This window comes from Bos indicus x Bos taurus, chromosome 4, assembly GCF_003369695.1.
Source record: "Bos indicus x Bos taurus breed Angus x Brahman F1 hybrid chromosome 4, Bos_hybrid_MaternalHap_v2.0, whole genome shotgun sequence".
Lineage (NCBI taxonomy): Eukaryota > Metazoa > Chordata > Mammalia > Artiodactyla > Bovidae > Bos > Bos indicus x Bos taurus.
In genome coordinates, this window is record NC_040079.1 from 53,337,156 (window position 1) to 53,353,727 (window position 16,572).

Genomic DNA, 16,572 nt, shown 5'->3' on the forward strand with positions numbered 1-16,572 from the left:
CTGCCCCAACCACAGACTAGAGCCATGACCTGCTCAACTCTGCCCATTCATCTCAGTGCTCCTGCTGAATTCACCCAGCATAACCAGCTCCTTGTAGAGTGCTATTGCTCTCTGGTGATGCTTAATGCTTTTAAAAGGCTGAAACAGAGATTCAGATAAGAAAATGAAATACACATGGATGAATACCCATTTAAAATGCACAATCACACAGAAAAATTGGTTTATTTTATACAATATAAAACACCAAAGGATAGAGATTATGTCAGTGGCAAGAGCTTGTTAATTTACCAGCCCCCAATTTTTTTCCTCTAAATTCTTCATCCTTTAACAATTACTATTTAAACACATACAACTAACTATACCATAACCAAGAAGTTTATTCCATGAATGCAAAGATGATTCAATTTATCATTAAATAGAAAGTAAACAAAACAAAACAAGGGATTAGCTCCTGATTATCTCCTGATCTTTAACAAAATGTAACACCTGTTTCTCAGGGTTTTTAAAAAGCATTCAAAGCATGAACTGATGTACACTTTTTAACATGACAAAATGATATGAATCTCCATTACAAAGCCAGCATCTTACTTAATATGGAAGCACTAGAGTCTGCCCCACTTAGGTCAAGAACAAGGCAAAGATACCCACTTTCTCCATTGTTATTAATACTGAATCCAAGCCATAAGCCAAACAGATGAGAAAAGAAGAGATGTAAGAACAATTAAATTATCCATATTTTCAGGTTTTATAATAACATAGCTGGAAAATCAAAAAGAATCAGTAATAAAAGCTGACACAATAAATAAAAGAATTTAGTTTAAAAAGTAGAATGTAAAATTAACATAAAATAGCCTTCATGATGATTTGAGAGAATAGCATTGAAACATGTATATTACCATATGTGAAACAGATCACCAGTCCAAGTTCAATGCATGAAACAGGGCACTCAAAGCTGGTGCACTGGGACAACCCAGAGGGATGAGATGGGGAGGGAGGTGGGAGCGGGGTTCAGAATGGGGGACACATGTACACCCGTGGCTGATTCAGGTCAATGTAGGGCAAAAGCCACCACAATATCGTAATTAGCCTCTGATTAAAATAATTAATTAAAAAAATAGCCATGATGAAGCACACTCTGCGAATATGGACAAATTGGCATTGTCTCACATTGTTGGTGGGAATGTAAAATGGCACAGCACCTATAGAAAGAAATTTGACAATACATAACAAAACCACATGGGCTTCCTAGGTGACTCAGTGGTAAAGAATCCTCCTGCCAATGCAGGAGACTCAGCAGACGTGAGTTCAACCCCTGGGTCGGAAAGATCCTCTGGAGGAGGAAATGGCAACCCACTCCAGCATTCTTGCTGGAATAATCCCATGGACAGAGAAGCCTCAAGGGCTACAGACCATGGGGTCACAAAGTGCTGGACATGACTGAGCTACTGAGCAAGCAGGCATAAGAAAACCACATACTTATATACCCTGTGACTCAGAAATTTCTAGACACCTATCTCTCAAAATATTTTGGGGATATCCCCCAAAATATGAACAGGTTTTTAAGCACTAAAAATAAGAATTGATGGATAAGTTTTTAACATGATAAAACCATATAAACCAAGACCAGACACTGTGACAGGTGTACAAGGCTATTATGCACACCAGCACTATTTGTAATAGCAAAAGACTGGAAAACAATCCAAGTGTCTATCAGTATGAGACTGATTAAACTATGATTACATTCATAGAATGAGACACTATACAGCTCTAAATGAGGAATGAAGATGGTTACTCCAGACGGAATGACTTGCAGAACAGTTTCAGTTGAAAAATTCAAAGTGGAAAAAAGTATATATAGCATGCTGCTGCTGTTGCTGCTGCTAAGTCGCTTCAGTCGTGTCCGACTCTGTGCGACCCCATAGACGGCAGCCCACCAGGCTCCCCCGTCCCTGGGATTCTCCAGGCAAGAACACTGGAGTGGGTTGCCATTGCCTTTTCCAATATAGCATGCTACCATTCATCTAATGAAGGAAGAAAGGAACTGTGACAAATATGCATATACACATGTGAGTGTGTTTGCTACACATACATGCAAATTTTTAAGTGGAAGGATAAACCCCAAACTTCCAAAACATTATTACCTATAGAAGAAAAGGGAAATAGAGAAATGATACAAAGGTAGAAGCTAGACTTCTCTGAATATATTTTATTTCATAGATTTGACTTTGGAGTGGGTAAATAGTTTACTTAATTATAAAACATGTGCCATAGCAATGAATTCTCTTTGGACCCGGGTTTTTAAGGCTACAAACAAACGAGAATGGAAAGAGTTATCAACAGAACCCACAAGAGAGTTCTGTGGGTAAATGGGTTTCCACATTAACAAGTCAAGGTGCTGGGCAAAGCCAGAGAAAGAGAATACGTGTTAACGGAGAGACAGTACACGTGACTTACCTCAACCTTGCTCTCAGGTTCATGATCAGCAGCTGAGAAATACACAACCTCTTGTACTTCATCCCTGGGCCGAGCTGAATTTTTCCCAAATACCACCAGACCATCCTTTGCACGTGGCGGGAAGGCCACAAAGCAGTAACTTGGAGGAGCTACAGCCATCCTGAAAAGAGAGAGATGCCAGAGAGAGAATGGAAGCGGGCCTAACATGGAATATTCCACCAGTGAGCTCTTCAGACATATTTCACCAGCTAACTAAGTTTTACTGTTGAACTGTGTGCAGCGAGCTCCTTTGGAGATCCCAGCTGGCAAATGAAGCTGGGGTGTCTGGAGTAGAATTACACAGCCACTGAGACCAGATACTCTTAGTACTCTGTGGGATTAAATGAGTTCAGATTTGCAACAGAACACAGTGACAGCCAAAAGCGCAATGACGTAGGAGAAAGGAAAGGAGGTTATTGTTCCAGGCAGAAAACACATACCCACTGCAATCTGTCACAGCAATAGAAAAATAAATAACTGCGCCTTAAAACAGTGCACTACAGAAGTGCCTCTTGATCTAGAGGGCCATGGCTACCCTGTGATAGATTTTGGAGTGCTGATGGGGAAATGGGTCTGGAAATAAACTGAAAGATACCTCTCTCTTTTTATCTATCTTTACTCTACCTCAGTGACATCACACACAATCATCTCTAGGCTTTCTTCTCACCTCTCAAGCTGCTCCTGGGCTGGCTAGTTCCCTTCCACCTGGCCACTAAATATCTTCACAGCTTGGTCCTTCCTTCCTCATTTAATGCTCTTTCTGGGAAAACTCATCCATGCCCAGAGCTTCCCATGTCATTTACAAGCCAATGACCTACACATATAATTCCAGCTCAGTTCTCTCCTTGAGTTCTTGACCCACACACCCAGCCTAACTGATATCCAAAGCTGATTTCATCATCTTCCCAAAACTGGGTCCCTTCCTAAGGTTCCCTGTCTCAGTGGCCAGCTCCATCATCCATCTCATTGCAGCATCAGAATCTATCCTTACCATGTGCTTCTCCATTGCCTAACATATCACCAAGTTCTGTAAATTCAATCTCCTAAATCTCTACGTTGCAGCTGTGAAATTAAAAGATGCTTACTTCTTGGAAGGAAAGTTATGACCAACCTAGATAGCATATTCAAAAGCAAAGACATTACTTTGCCAACAAAGGTCCGTCTAGTCAAGGCTATGGTTTTTCCAGTGGTCATGTATGGATGTGAGAGTTGGACTGTGAAGAAAGCTGAACGCCGAAGAATTGATGCTTTTGAACTGTGGTGTTGGAGAAGACTCTTGAGAGTCCCTTGGACTGCAAGGAGATCCAACCAGTCCATTCTGAAGGAGATCAGCCCTGGGTGTTCATTGGAAGGACCGATGCTAAAGCTGAAACTCCAATACTTTAGCCACCTCATGCGAAGCATTGACTCATTGGAAAAGACTCTGATGCTGGGAGGGATTGGGGGCAGGAGGAGAAGGGGACGACAGAGGATGAGATGGCTGGATGGCATCACTCACTCGATGGACGAGAGTTTGAGTGAACTCCGGGAGTTGGTGATGGACAGGGAAGCCTGGCGTTCTGTGATTCATGGGGTCGCAAAGAGCCGGACACAACTGAGCGACTGAACTGAACTGAAATCTCTACGGAAACTATCCACTTCTTCCCACTTGTACTACTCCTACCCTGCACCAAACCACCATCATTTCTAAGCCTGGATCATTGTAACTGCTCCTAAGGGGTGACGCTATATCAGCTATTAGTCTCTCTCCAAAACATTCCTCACATTGCACCCGAAGTGACCTTTTTAAAAGAAAGACTTGGGGACTCCCCTCGTGGTCCAGCGGTTGGGACTCCACACTGCCATCACAGGGGGCACAGGTTCAGTTCTTGATCTGGGAACTAAGATACCACACATCACGTGTCCAAAAAAAATTTTTTTTTAATAAAATAGAAGGAAGGTTTGATCATGTCATTCCTGCTTAAAATCCTTCATATTGTTCGCATGGTTCTCAGAATAAAGACCAAAAGCTGATCAAGCCCATGTTGTCTCCCAGCCTCATCTCACATATTCACCCCTCCAGCCTCTCAACTCCAGGAGAAAGGCCCTTTTCTAATTTCTCAATACTCCACAGCCTTTGCACAAGCTGTACCCTCTTTCCTCAGCACTCCTTTCCCTGATCCCTACCATCAGTCAATTGTACTATAGGATCACAATCTAAAACAGCCCTGTAATTATTTTATTACCAACGATCAGTAATCAGTCTTTCTTCCCCGCACCAAAGTTTATCAATATGAAGGCAGGGGCCATGTCTCTTTTGCCCATCTCTGTAAACCCAGTACTACACAGTGTCTTCTGCAGGGTTACTGTTGTTGTTTAATTGCTAAGTCCTGTATGATACTTTTGTGACCCCAGGGACTGTAGCCCGCCAGGTTCCTCTGTCCATGGGATTTCCCAGGCAAGAATACCAGAATGGGTAGCCATTCCCTTTTCCAGGGGATCTTCCAGACCCAAGGACTGAATCTTCATTTCCTGCATTGGCAGGTGGATTCTTTACCACTGAGTCACCAGGGAAGCCCCCCCTTCTGCAGGGTAGATGCTCAATAAATAATGAACAAGTGTTCAGTCCTTCCTTAATGCTCCACCAAACTGCGGTTGACTCTCTACAGCTCTTTCTCAGCACCACGCTTCTGCACCCACTGCAGTCCCCCTCCCTTAGCCTCTACACATGTCCTTCAGGATCTGATTCAAAAACTCCCTCTCTTTCAAAAAGCCTTCTATGAAGAACTCTGTCATTTTCTCAGCATCCATAAACACGGATGCATCTAGTCTGTCTGAGGATAACATGCCTCTGTTATTTATAAATGTACTGCTTCAGATGTTTCAAATAAAGCTCCCTGAGGGCAGAACCTATGCCACCCAATTACAGTAGCTCATTCTCCAACTCTCTGAATTATAGACACTCAACAAACATTATTATTGAGCCAACTATCATATTTGTGCCATGAATTACAAATTAAATGTGTTTTATTTTATGAACCTAAGATAAAATGTGAAGTAAAGCAATATTCCCAGAAAAGCAACCAGGATTCAAACCTCAGCCCTGCCAATGCCACCTACTAGCTGTGTGACCTTGAGCAAGTTACTTTACCTTTCTGAGCCTAAGTTTTCTTTCCACAAATGTTTTGCTCCAGCCCACAGATTTATCATGAATATCAAATGAAATGATGTTTGAGAAAATATTTTGAAAACTATGAGTAAATAAAAAAAAAAAAAAGAAAACTATGGAGGCTACCTGGGTTCTGACTGTTCAAATACGGCAGCGTTTCAAAAATTTCCATTGAACACGTCAATGAAAATCAACTCTCCTCACTCACAACTAGAGCAGCTATCAAGTCACAGTCAGGAACCTTCTGTGTTTAGAAACATCTTTGTGAGAGACAATGTTGCTACATGTGTACCCAAACTTACTTCAGGTTAGTCTGCACATGCACACCCAGACTGTCAGAGCTCCTCCCAGTGGTGTTTCTGGCAGGTCCCTCTCCAGGGCACAGAGAAGTAGGGGAGTCCCTAAGTCTGAAAATCATTTCCTGCTGCATACGTGCTCAGTTGTGTCCAACTCTTTGCAACCACCTGAACTGTAGCCTGCCCAGCTCCTCTGTCCATAGAATTTTCCAGGCAAGATACAGGAGTGGGCTACCATTTCCTACTACAGGGGATCTTCCTGACCCAGTGACCAAACCAATGTCTCCTGCATCTCCTTCTTTGGCAGGCAGATTCTCTACCACAGCGCCACCAGGGAAGCCCCGACATTCCTTCTAGCTCAGGAAAATATCCTCCAGTCCTTTAAAGGGAAAGAAAAGGTGAGAAGATAAAGAGTCTCCAGTTCTTTCTCCTCTTAATCTTTTCCATTTTCACAAAACCACATTATCTTCAAATTTGAAGGGGAGAGACAGACAAACCAAGACTCCATGTATGTAAGAAAGACCTACAATAATTGTAATAAGATGCCTGTATAGAGGGCTCCTAAAATTAGGAGGTGAGAGGAACTGCAGGCTAAGCCAAATAAAGTGAAACAGACACAGAAGAAAACATGCAGAAAGGACACATTTCCTTGTCTTTGTATGGTTCACATAGGCAATGGGAATTCCCCTCCTTCCCAACTGTTGGGCCATGTCAAAAGTACTGGCATCAATCAAAACTATGAACAGAACCTTATTTAACTCGATCCTTAAAAATGGTAAAAAAAAAAAAAAAAAGTAAAAATCCACTGGTCTTGAGTTTACAGATGTATCTGCAGAAAACAAGCAACACAGATGGCTTTTCTGACGAGCACTTATTCTTCAGCCTGGACATCTGCTTGGTCAACAAGTCATCTGAATCACCTGACCACGACCATTATACAGGCAACAGAAGCGCAGGGAAGTTGGCTTTTCCGCTGAATTTTGGGAATGATTGGGAATGCCAGAAGGGAGCAGAATTTTTATGTCTATTTTTTTTTAATGCTAAATCAATCAACAAACTATGTATTACAGCCTACAGCAAACTAGCCAAGGCAAATTGTCCATTTGCTTTTCCTAGATCACCATTCTACACAACAACTAGCCTCGGAGATAACCTAGTAGATCCTTGTCTATTCTCTAGATTAGTGCTGTCCAAAAGAATTTTCTGCAATGACAAAAATGTTTTATCTCTACTGTCTAATATGGCGGCCACCAGCCTCAAATGGCTATTGGTATGTAGTTACTATAATTAAGGAGTTAAATTTAAAATTTTATTACAAACTTTAGTTAAATTTAAATAGCCATACATGGGAGGTAGAAATTCTATTGGACAGAGCAGCATTACAACTTTCCAATAAACCCAGAAATGAAGATTTTCACATTGAGGTTTCCAGAAGTACTTCTTTGTGAAATCGTTCATTTGTTCTAGGGCTTCCCAGGTAGTCCTAGTGGTAAAGAAACTTCTTGTTAACGAAGGGGGGCAGAAGAAATGTAGATTCAATTATCTTTGTGGGAAGATACCCTGGAGGAGGAAATGGCTACCCACTCCAGTATTCTTGCCTGGAGAACTCCATGGACAGAGGAGCCTGGGGGGACACAACTGAATCGACTTAGCACAATGATACTTATTTTAATGACAAAACAGGCTATCACCCACTTACACTGAATTAGCAAAAAAGAGGCATGATACTTTTAAAAGAGGGAGGAAAATAAACATTAGGAAGAGGCTACTGAACTCAGGACCTGAACTGAGTTTATAAGCAAGCTCCTTCTTCCAGAGGCTAAAGGTGATCACAGCCCTGGAGGATAATTCCATTTTCCTTGATGTGAATCTCACATTCCTAACTCTGAATATACCAGGAAAGTGGCCCTCATTGCTACCTGGAAAACCCTTTGTGTACTTGGCTGGTCAGCTCCTCTCTTCACTTCCTAAATGAACTGTTGATACTTTCACTTCTCTTCAAACTTCCAACTACTTCCTCTAAACAGATATTTCACTTCCTAGTCCTCAAAAGACAGATGGCTGGCGGGAGGCGGGGGGTGTGGGGGGAGACTGTTCCAGAAGGAGGATATGCAGGTTTCAAGGCCCTGAAGCTGGAGAAGGGGAAGGAGTTAATATATCGAAAAGCCAGTGTGGCTGAGGCCAGAGAGAATGGGAAAAAGGCTGAGAGGCAGGTAGACAGGCTGGTTCCTGTTGGGTCTTATAGGAGGTGGTAGGGATTTTAGGGTCTATCCCACAATAAACACTAAAGCCACTGACGGGTTCTAAGCCAGATTTTAGGAAGGAAATGGAACCGGTGCACAGACAACTTTTCAAAGAGGTTGCTACATTAGGGAGGAGACAGTGCAGCAGATGGAAGGTAATTCCTTTCCTAAGTGTCTACTCTAAGGAAGGGCTTCCCAGGTGGCTCAGACTGTAAAGGATCTGCCTGCAGTGTGGGAGAACCAGGTTCTGTCCCTGGATTGGGAAAATCCCCTGGAGAAGGAACTGGCAACCCACTCCAACACCCTTGCTTGGAGAATTCCATGGATAGAGGAGCCTGGAGGGCTACAATCCATGGGGTCACAAAGAGTTGGGCATGATTGAGCAACTAATACACATATACACACTCCAAGGAAATGATCAGGAATATGGGTAAGATTTATGCACAAAAGAGTGCATTACAGCAGTATTTATACAGGTGAAAAACTGGCCCAAACTTAACTGTCCAGCATCAGAGAAGTGGCTAAAATTTTATGCTACGTCTATATGGTGGAACACCATAAAACCGTTAAAATGTTTGTGAAGCGTTTTTAATTGAATGGAGAAATGGTGTGGGGAAGTGGAGGGGGGATCCAAAGTAAATTATCTTAACTATGTGAAAATATGCATAAAAAAAAAACCAGAAGTAGTAGCCTGACCACTAAATGCTTTGTTTTTCTATATTTTCTTTTGTTTTGATTTTCCTACAAGTACTTATATTTATTTAATTACACAAAAAAGATTAAAAAAAATTAAACCTGGGAGTATTGCCAATTTAGGAATTTAATTTCAAATTAAAAATTTGGCTCTATTTCTGTGTCCCAACATCCACAATTTTAAAACTGGGGACATCCCCAGCAGTCTAGTGGTTAAGACACTGTGCTTCCAAGCAAGGGGCCTGGTTACCAACCCTGGTAAGGGAACTAAGATCTCTCAAGCTGGGTAGCAAGGCCAAAAACAAGAAATTTCAAAACTGGCAAATTCTTATTTGAGTTATAGTTAGGACAAATTATTTATTCAGTATTATAGTTATTCTCTGGTATTTTGTTTTCTTTTTTTTTCCTTTACAGTCTGCCCAATTCAGAATTACTCAAAGAGTACACAAATTTGCATTACTATTTTTTATACAAATAGCGGGCAGGCCTCCTACAGTCGCCTCCTTAAACAGGAAAAGAAAAACTAGCCAATCAGAAAGTCAATTTTCTGCTGACCCTGAGATGAAATTCTTTTGAAACTGATTCAAGGGATCTCAATTTTGTTCCCATTATCTGTCATAATCTTGGCTAACATACCAGATATTCCACTAAAAAAAATCTGAGATGTTAACTCTTCTATATACTGTATAAAATATGTATTTTGAAGTCTCTGTTTACAGTATTTTTATAAACTGTTAAATCATTCATGTATGAAACAAAAGACTGACTTTACAATTTCTCTCCTTTCCCTCTATCTTATCTAGCATTATGAGAAATCATAATCTCCTCTCTGAAGAAAAATAAAATAAAATTTAATTAACTCCCAATCATACATGCTAATACAGAAATCTATTGCGTAGTTTTTTTTTTCATCATTTATAATCAGCTTTAGAAAACAGAATAATTATTCAATAATGGGTTTTCTATAACTACACTCTACTTAAACCAGCATCAGAATCAATGAACAAAGCTTACTCAAGAAATAAAGAGATGACTGATGGCTTTTTTTCTTAACTTGCTCGCTTTGAGGCACAATTCTGAAGCAATCTCTGAGTCATGAGGATCCAGAAGTGGGGATGGGGATACAGGATTATACTACAGACCTAAAACTGAACCCAGGAATGTCTGAAGCAGTGTTTCCTGAACAGCATGTTGTGGTCATTTTGTGGGTTATGGAATCAACCTAGTGGACAAGATCAACATTTTTTAGAAAAGAACATGTGCATCTCACATAGGAAGGCTAAGCGTTGGCGCAAGAAACTTTACATTCAAACATACACACAGAAGTGTAGGCACTGGGCTACAATACAACATTTCTTTACTACGGGTTTCAAGCAAAAATCTTTAAAAGCAACAGGCTTAGAGGGCAGGTCTACTGAATAGGCTTCTTTGTGGTAAATACCAATTGGGATTCTTGCCAGGAAAACTAACGGCTCCAATTAATGAAACACTCTAATTTAACCCTTGTAGACAATTAAACTGACAGGCATTTCCTAGGAAGTATTTGTTAAGAATATTTCAAAGTGCGTTTATCTGTACTTTATTCCAAATAGAATAAGCCAGTCATAAAAATGCAAATGCTGTATTTCACTTATATGAGTTAGCTAGAGTAGTGAAATTCATAGAGGCAGAATTAGAATGGTGGTTACCAGGGGCTGGACCAGGGAGCGTCAGGATAGGGAGAAGGATGGACAGTTGTTTAATGGATACATGGAGTCAGTTATGCAGGGTGAAAAACTTATGGGGATTGGTTGCACAATAATACAAATATTCTTAGCACAATTAAACTGTACACTTAAAATGGTTAAGATAGTAAATCTTATGTGTACTTTTTACCATATTAAACATTTTTTAAAAATCAAATATCCACAGGTGGCTCAAGGCTACAGTAGTGGCCTGGGCAGCTTTAGATATGGTGCCATCAGTTGTGGGAAAGTATTTCTAAGATCAGTTTCTAACCATCAAAATCTTTACAGGATTCACGACTTCCTCTTGGGAATTACAACTGCAGAGTCCCTGAGCTCACAGCATCAGAGCTGCGTCGCCCAACATCCCCCCTCTGACTGGTGATGGAGGCTGGGTACAGGCTTAGGGGGCTGGAGTGCTGCACCTCTGTAACTAGGAGACCGCTTACAGAATGTCTAGACAAGGAAGGAGGTAGCTGCATGGGAAAGAAGGTCTTTGTCCTCAAGTTCAGTGAGTAGTTATTGAAGGGCATGAATGTTCCAAGCCAAGGAGGGGTTTTCTTCGTCTGAATGCCAAACTACCCTGCCCCTTTTATCTCAAAAAAGCTACAGTGGCCCTCATCGGTCACCGTACCCAGTAATAAGAAAGCCTTGAATTGCCTGAGAGGAAGAAAATGACTGTCTGTATAAGCTATAGGTTTATTAGCTGTCTTGCAAATAACTGTGACAAAGGATCTTTACTTGCACAAAGAAATGAAAGCCGAATGTCCTTACTTTCCAAGCTCCCAGCTTTACTGAGCAGATTGGGTAAGTTTAAAGTCCATGTACATTAATTACCTTCTTTCAGAAAAGCAAAGAAGAATGTATTCTATTATTTATTGATAAATTCATTTTTTAAATCATTGACATTCCTGCTGAATTGAAAACAGGACAAATGATACTCATAAATTTCCTTTCCTATCTTTTATCTGCTATTGAGATAGTAAGGAATAAATACGGTGTTTGGAAAAGGAATTATCCAACTGAATTGAGATGAAAACATCAGTTGATGGAAGGTACATACATCAGACTCATCAATTTCTGCCTGATAAATAAAAAAGATGCTATTAAGTGTCTTATTGAAAGCTCAAGACAGCAGAGCACAAAGCTTTAGGACTAGACAGCCAGTGATTTCCAGCTTCTAATATTCAGTGTCTTTAAGGAGGAATTATCTAATGGAAGACCACATAGGGTATTGAGTGAGTAGGCAGGTTTTGGAAGCAATCTGAGTTCAAATCTCAACCCCGCGTCACCGTTCTGTAACAGGGATAACAACAGGGTTATGGTGAGGTTCAAATGAGCTCAAACAAAAAGCGCTCAGAATGCCATCTGGGACACAGTTAGGACACATCACCGTGAGGGTGAGAAAAGGTACGTGATGAAGGTCATTCCTTTGTCAAGATCTGATCTGAACAAACCAGACTTTAGAAACTTGGCTTTTTCCTTACGGTGTCTAGTGCTCTTTTACCTTTTGAAGATGTGCTCCATTGTCACTTAATGTCTTTTAAGAGCTGGTCACTATTCCCTTTCCCTAAGTCCAAGGGCAACACCTACCTCTGACAGCTGATTCCTATAGAGTTCAATGCCACTCATTCACTGTCACATTTCTGAGCAGCATGGGCTGGTTTAAGGGTGGCAGGTTGTGCATTTATTTGGTTTGGTCCACAGCACTGGCCTAAACTGGTGGCTTCCTTGGTGGCTCAGACAGTAAAGAATCTGCTTGCAATGCAGGAGACCCAGGTTTGATCCCTGGGTTGAGAAGATCCCCTGGAGAAGGAGATGGCAACCCACTCCAGTATTCTTTCCTGGAGAATTCCATGGACAGAAGAGCCTGGTGGGTTACAGTCCATGGGGTCGCAAAGAGTTGGACACGACTGAGCGACTAAAACTTTCACTTGCACTTCTTTCAGAGCATTGGCCTATACGGTGAGTTTGTATGTCTTTAACCTGAATTGGCAGCTAACATTGGCAAATCTAGAGATTTTCCATAGAAATTCAGATATTTAGCATCTCCTGAAAACTCAAAAGATCTGGCAACACTGGGTCCACACTCTTGCATGTCAGCAAGATTGGAGCTGGGAAGGGTTCCTGCCACAGTCCCCTCCACCCCGATACTGAGGCCAATGGAAGTGTCACCCATGGTCCCCGCCTTGTGCTACTGCTCTTTTTGGTTCTTTCTTTTCTCATTGTCAGGTCAACTGTGCTCATTTACACTACTTACTTAGCCTTGTAGTCCCATATGCACAGTGGCAAGAGAAGGACACACTTTACAGACAGAGACCCTTGTTCGTGTCCTGACTCCACCTTCAAACCATGGGAAATAGGCAGGTTAATGAACTCTCTCTGAGCCAGAGTTGCCCCATGTGAAAATAAGACATATTTTCACATATGTCATATACAACATAGCACTCATAGATCAGATCAGATCAGACCAGATCAGTCGCTCAGTCGTGTCTGACTCTTTGCGACCCCATGAATCGCAGCACGCCAGGCCTCCCTGTCCACCACCAACTCCCAGAGTTCACTCAGACTCACGTCCATCGAGTCAGTGATGCCATCCAGCCATCTCATCCTCTGTTGTCCCCTTCTCCTCTTGCCCCCAATCCCCCCCAGCATCAGAGTCTTTTCCAATGAGTCAACTCTTCGCATGAGGTGGCCAAAGTACTGGAGTTTCAGCTTTAGCATCATTCCTTCCAAAGAAATCCCAGGGCTGATGTCCTTCAGAATGGACTGGTTGGATCTCCTTGCAGTCCAAGGGATTCTCAAGAGTCTTCTCCAACACCACAGTTCAAAAGCATCAATTCTTCGGCACTCAGCCTTCTTCACAGTCCAACTCTCACATCCATACATGACCACAGGGAAAACCATAGCCTTGACTAGACGAACCTTTGTTGGCAAAGTAATGTCTCTGCTTTTGAATATGCTATCTAGGTTGGGCACTCATATATACCTGAGATCAAATGGAAAGTACACCGTCCTGTGGTTGTATACAGTGGATGCTCAATAAATGTTCCTTTTCCTCCCTCCTACTAGTCACTGGTCAGGAGTTTACCACTTTTCCAACAATCCCTACTATGTTCCTTCATCCTCTCACTGAAGGTTTGCACCTGGCTCATCAGACACACTCATATTCCAATGTGTAACTAAAATGTGCTTAGAGGATCAGACTGGAGTGATGGAGCCTCTAGATTGAAGCATCAGTTTATAGAGAATACAAAGGACAACTATGGGGATGAAATCAGCAAAATCCAGGCTATGAGAAACTCTATAGGACAAATCTGATTTCTTCAACAAAAACTGCAAGAAAAAAAAGATGAAGAGACAAAGTTACTTAAGAGATGTACCAGCCGATTGCAATGAGTGGGACTTATTTAGACCCTGACTTAAACAATCTGTACAAAAATTTTATGACAGTTAGGGGACATTCCCCAGTGTTCCAGTGGTTAGGACTGTGATTTTAATGCCAAGGGCCCTGGGTTCAAATGCCAGTCAGGGAACTAGGTGCAGCAAGGCAGAAAAAACAAACAAACAAACACCTATTCTCTTTACTTAAAAAGTAATGCACATGATGTTTAAAATTCTTTTAAGGTTAGAAATAGCTCTGTATGTGTGTGCTCAGTTGTGTCCAATTCTTTGCAACCCCATGGACTATAGCCTGCCAGGCTCCTCTGTCCATGTGCTGGACTAATCAACTTGTAAGTTTTTCAGGGGCTCAGATATCTCTTTGAGTAAGGATAACTGGAGGTAGGGAGGATGGAGAGGGATTTCAGTTTGCCTCGGTATATTAGTGCACTGGGAGAAGAGGAGAGCCCCTGTTTCCCTCTATCTTGCTATATCTCTTTGGACTATGAGCCCTATGAGGGCAAGGACACTTACATAATTCCTTATTTCCCCAGGAACCTAGTACACAGGCTGGCACATGATAAGACCTGGACAAATGTTTGTTGAGCAAATGAAGGGGAAAGGGTATCTATCTATATTTCATCTTCAATGAGAGAAAGAACAGGAAAATCTGATTCTGACATGGTGCTCCCAAGCTGTGGTTCAATCAACGGGATTCACACTGGACCACACATGGAAATGGTCTGAGGAGCAGATTCCTGAACACCCTCTCCTTGGAGATTCTGATTCAGTGGGTCTGAGTTGAATTCAGAGAGTATATTTTTAACAAATGCCCAGATGATTCTGATGCATCAGCTCAGACTGGTGTGGAATATCTATTCTTATAGGTTATTAAACTTCTTTGCTTCTCAAAAGTATGATTCATTTTTTCTGTCTGGCTTTATTTTCTTGGTGGTTTTTTTTTTTTTTTTTTTTTTGAGTGTAGAAACTTTCAATATATACAAACAAGAAAAGAATACAATAAACCCCTTTAAGGTGTTAACCAGCTTCAAGGGCCAACAACTGTCTGCCACTTTGCTTCTCAGTTTTATTTTTAAGGAAACCATTTAATTTTAATTGAATATTACTGAAATTAGCAACAGCATCAGCAGCAGTACTCTTTGCCTTAAAGACCAAGGTGGGTGAAACACATCCCTGGTTAACTTGAGAGAAGTATGACAAAGATGTAGGAGGTTGTGTTTTCTCAGTCTTTGACTTAAAAACTGGGAAATCAGACTAATCACTCTACATGATAATCAGGAAGATTTGTTAGTTGTTATTTAAATGTTTGGGATTCTGCACTACTTTAAAGAAATAAAATAACTCAAATCTTTAAAAATGTCTTTTAAAAAAATGCATTCTTCATTTTAACATAGATGCAAAGTAAATCCTTTAGTAAGGATCATGACTTCTCTGCACTGGATAGAAAGAATTTAAGCCAGAAAAAAAAAACCTAGATATTATTTCAGGTAGCTGAATATTTCTAAATCTGTAGGACCTGCTAAGAAATATCCTTTGGATGCTTTTTCTTTCATGAGTGAAATGATGATTTGCTATTGCATTTCAAAATTACTTCAATTTAGGTGATTAGCAAGAGGAAATGAAGAGTGTCTATTTCGAATTTGTGAAATCAAAATTCCATGTAATTAACAATGACTCAACTTCACCATAACCCCTGATAATTTAATGGACTACTGCTGGTGCATCACCTCCCAAATACAGCCACTTAGATGATCACAAGAATAAAAAAGCAAAACAAACACGATAAATAACTTACTATCTTGACATATCATAAAAGACTGGCAAATATATAAATACACAAGAACAAGCAGTATCATTCAAATTATGTATATTATATAGGTAGTTGATGCAAAAAGACTGTAATGAAACGCAACAAAAAGTGTAATAATATTCCTGGGCTGTAAAATCACAATTTCTTAACCTATATTCAGGCACTTTCAAATTTCCCACATGAAAATCTGAATTGTAATGAAAATACTTTAAAAAAAGAAAAGGAACAGCTGAAGTAGAAATAACTTATTTTCCCAATATACGGCAGTTAATAAATATGGCCTTTCAATAAGGCAGAGACCCAGGGATTAAGGACAAACACCACAGCTCAGTTATGGCAAATGAATTCATTTTATCTTCTGGCCACATCTGATTTTGCCTGATTTTCAAGATATGCTGACAATGAGAAATATGAATAAAGCAAAATCTTCGACTTAATGAATGATTCAGGTGACAGCCACTAAGGAAACAGAGTTTCCTATAGTCAAATCACTATTCTTCAAATCACTCCAGAATTTCTCTATAATGCAAAATATTCTAATAGGTTTCCCAACTTTTAAACATCAAAAAAATTTCAGACACCCCACGTAACAGTGATTGTAGTTGGTTGGGAAATATATGCTATGAATTTAATAACATTTTAAATGCATCTGTATGACTTCTCGGGTAGCACAGTCGGTAAAGAATTGGCCTGCAGTGCAAGAGACAGGGGTTCAAGCCCTGGGCTGGGAAGATCCCCTGGGGAGGGAAATGTCAAACCACTC

At 40.7% G+C, this 16,572-nt stretch overlaps 1 protein-coding gene across 3 annotated transcripts in view; it reads right to left on the reverse strand.

Annotated features, from left to right (window-relative positions):
* The window catches only part of SCRN1 (secernin 1), a 66,266-nt gene that overhangs the window by 41,451 nt on the left and 8,243 nt on the right, over positions 1-16,572 (reverse strand). For all 3 annotated transcript variants that reach the window (XM_027539429.1, XM_027539427.1, XM_027539428.1), the window contains exon 2: positions 2,455-2,614. In XM_027539429.1, coding sequence (XP_027395230.1) covers positions 2,455-2,613 — 159 coding nt within the window. In that variant the 5' untranslated portion in view covers position 2,614. The remainder of the gene's footprint in view (positions 1-2,454; positions 2,615-16,572) is intronic.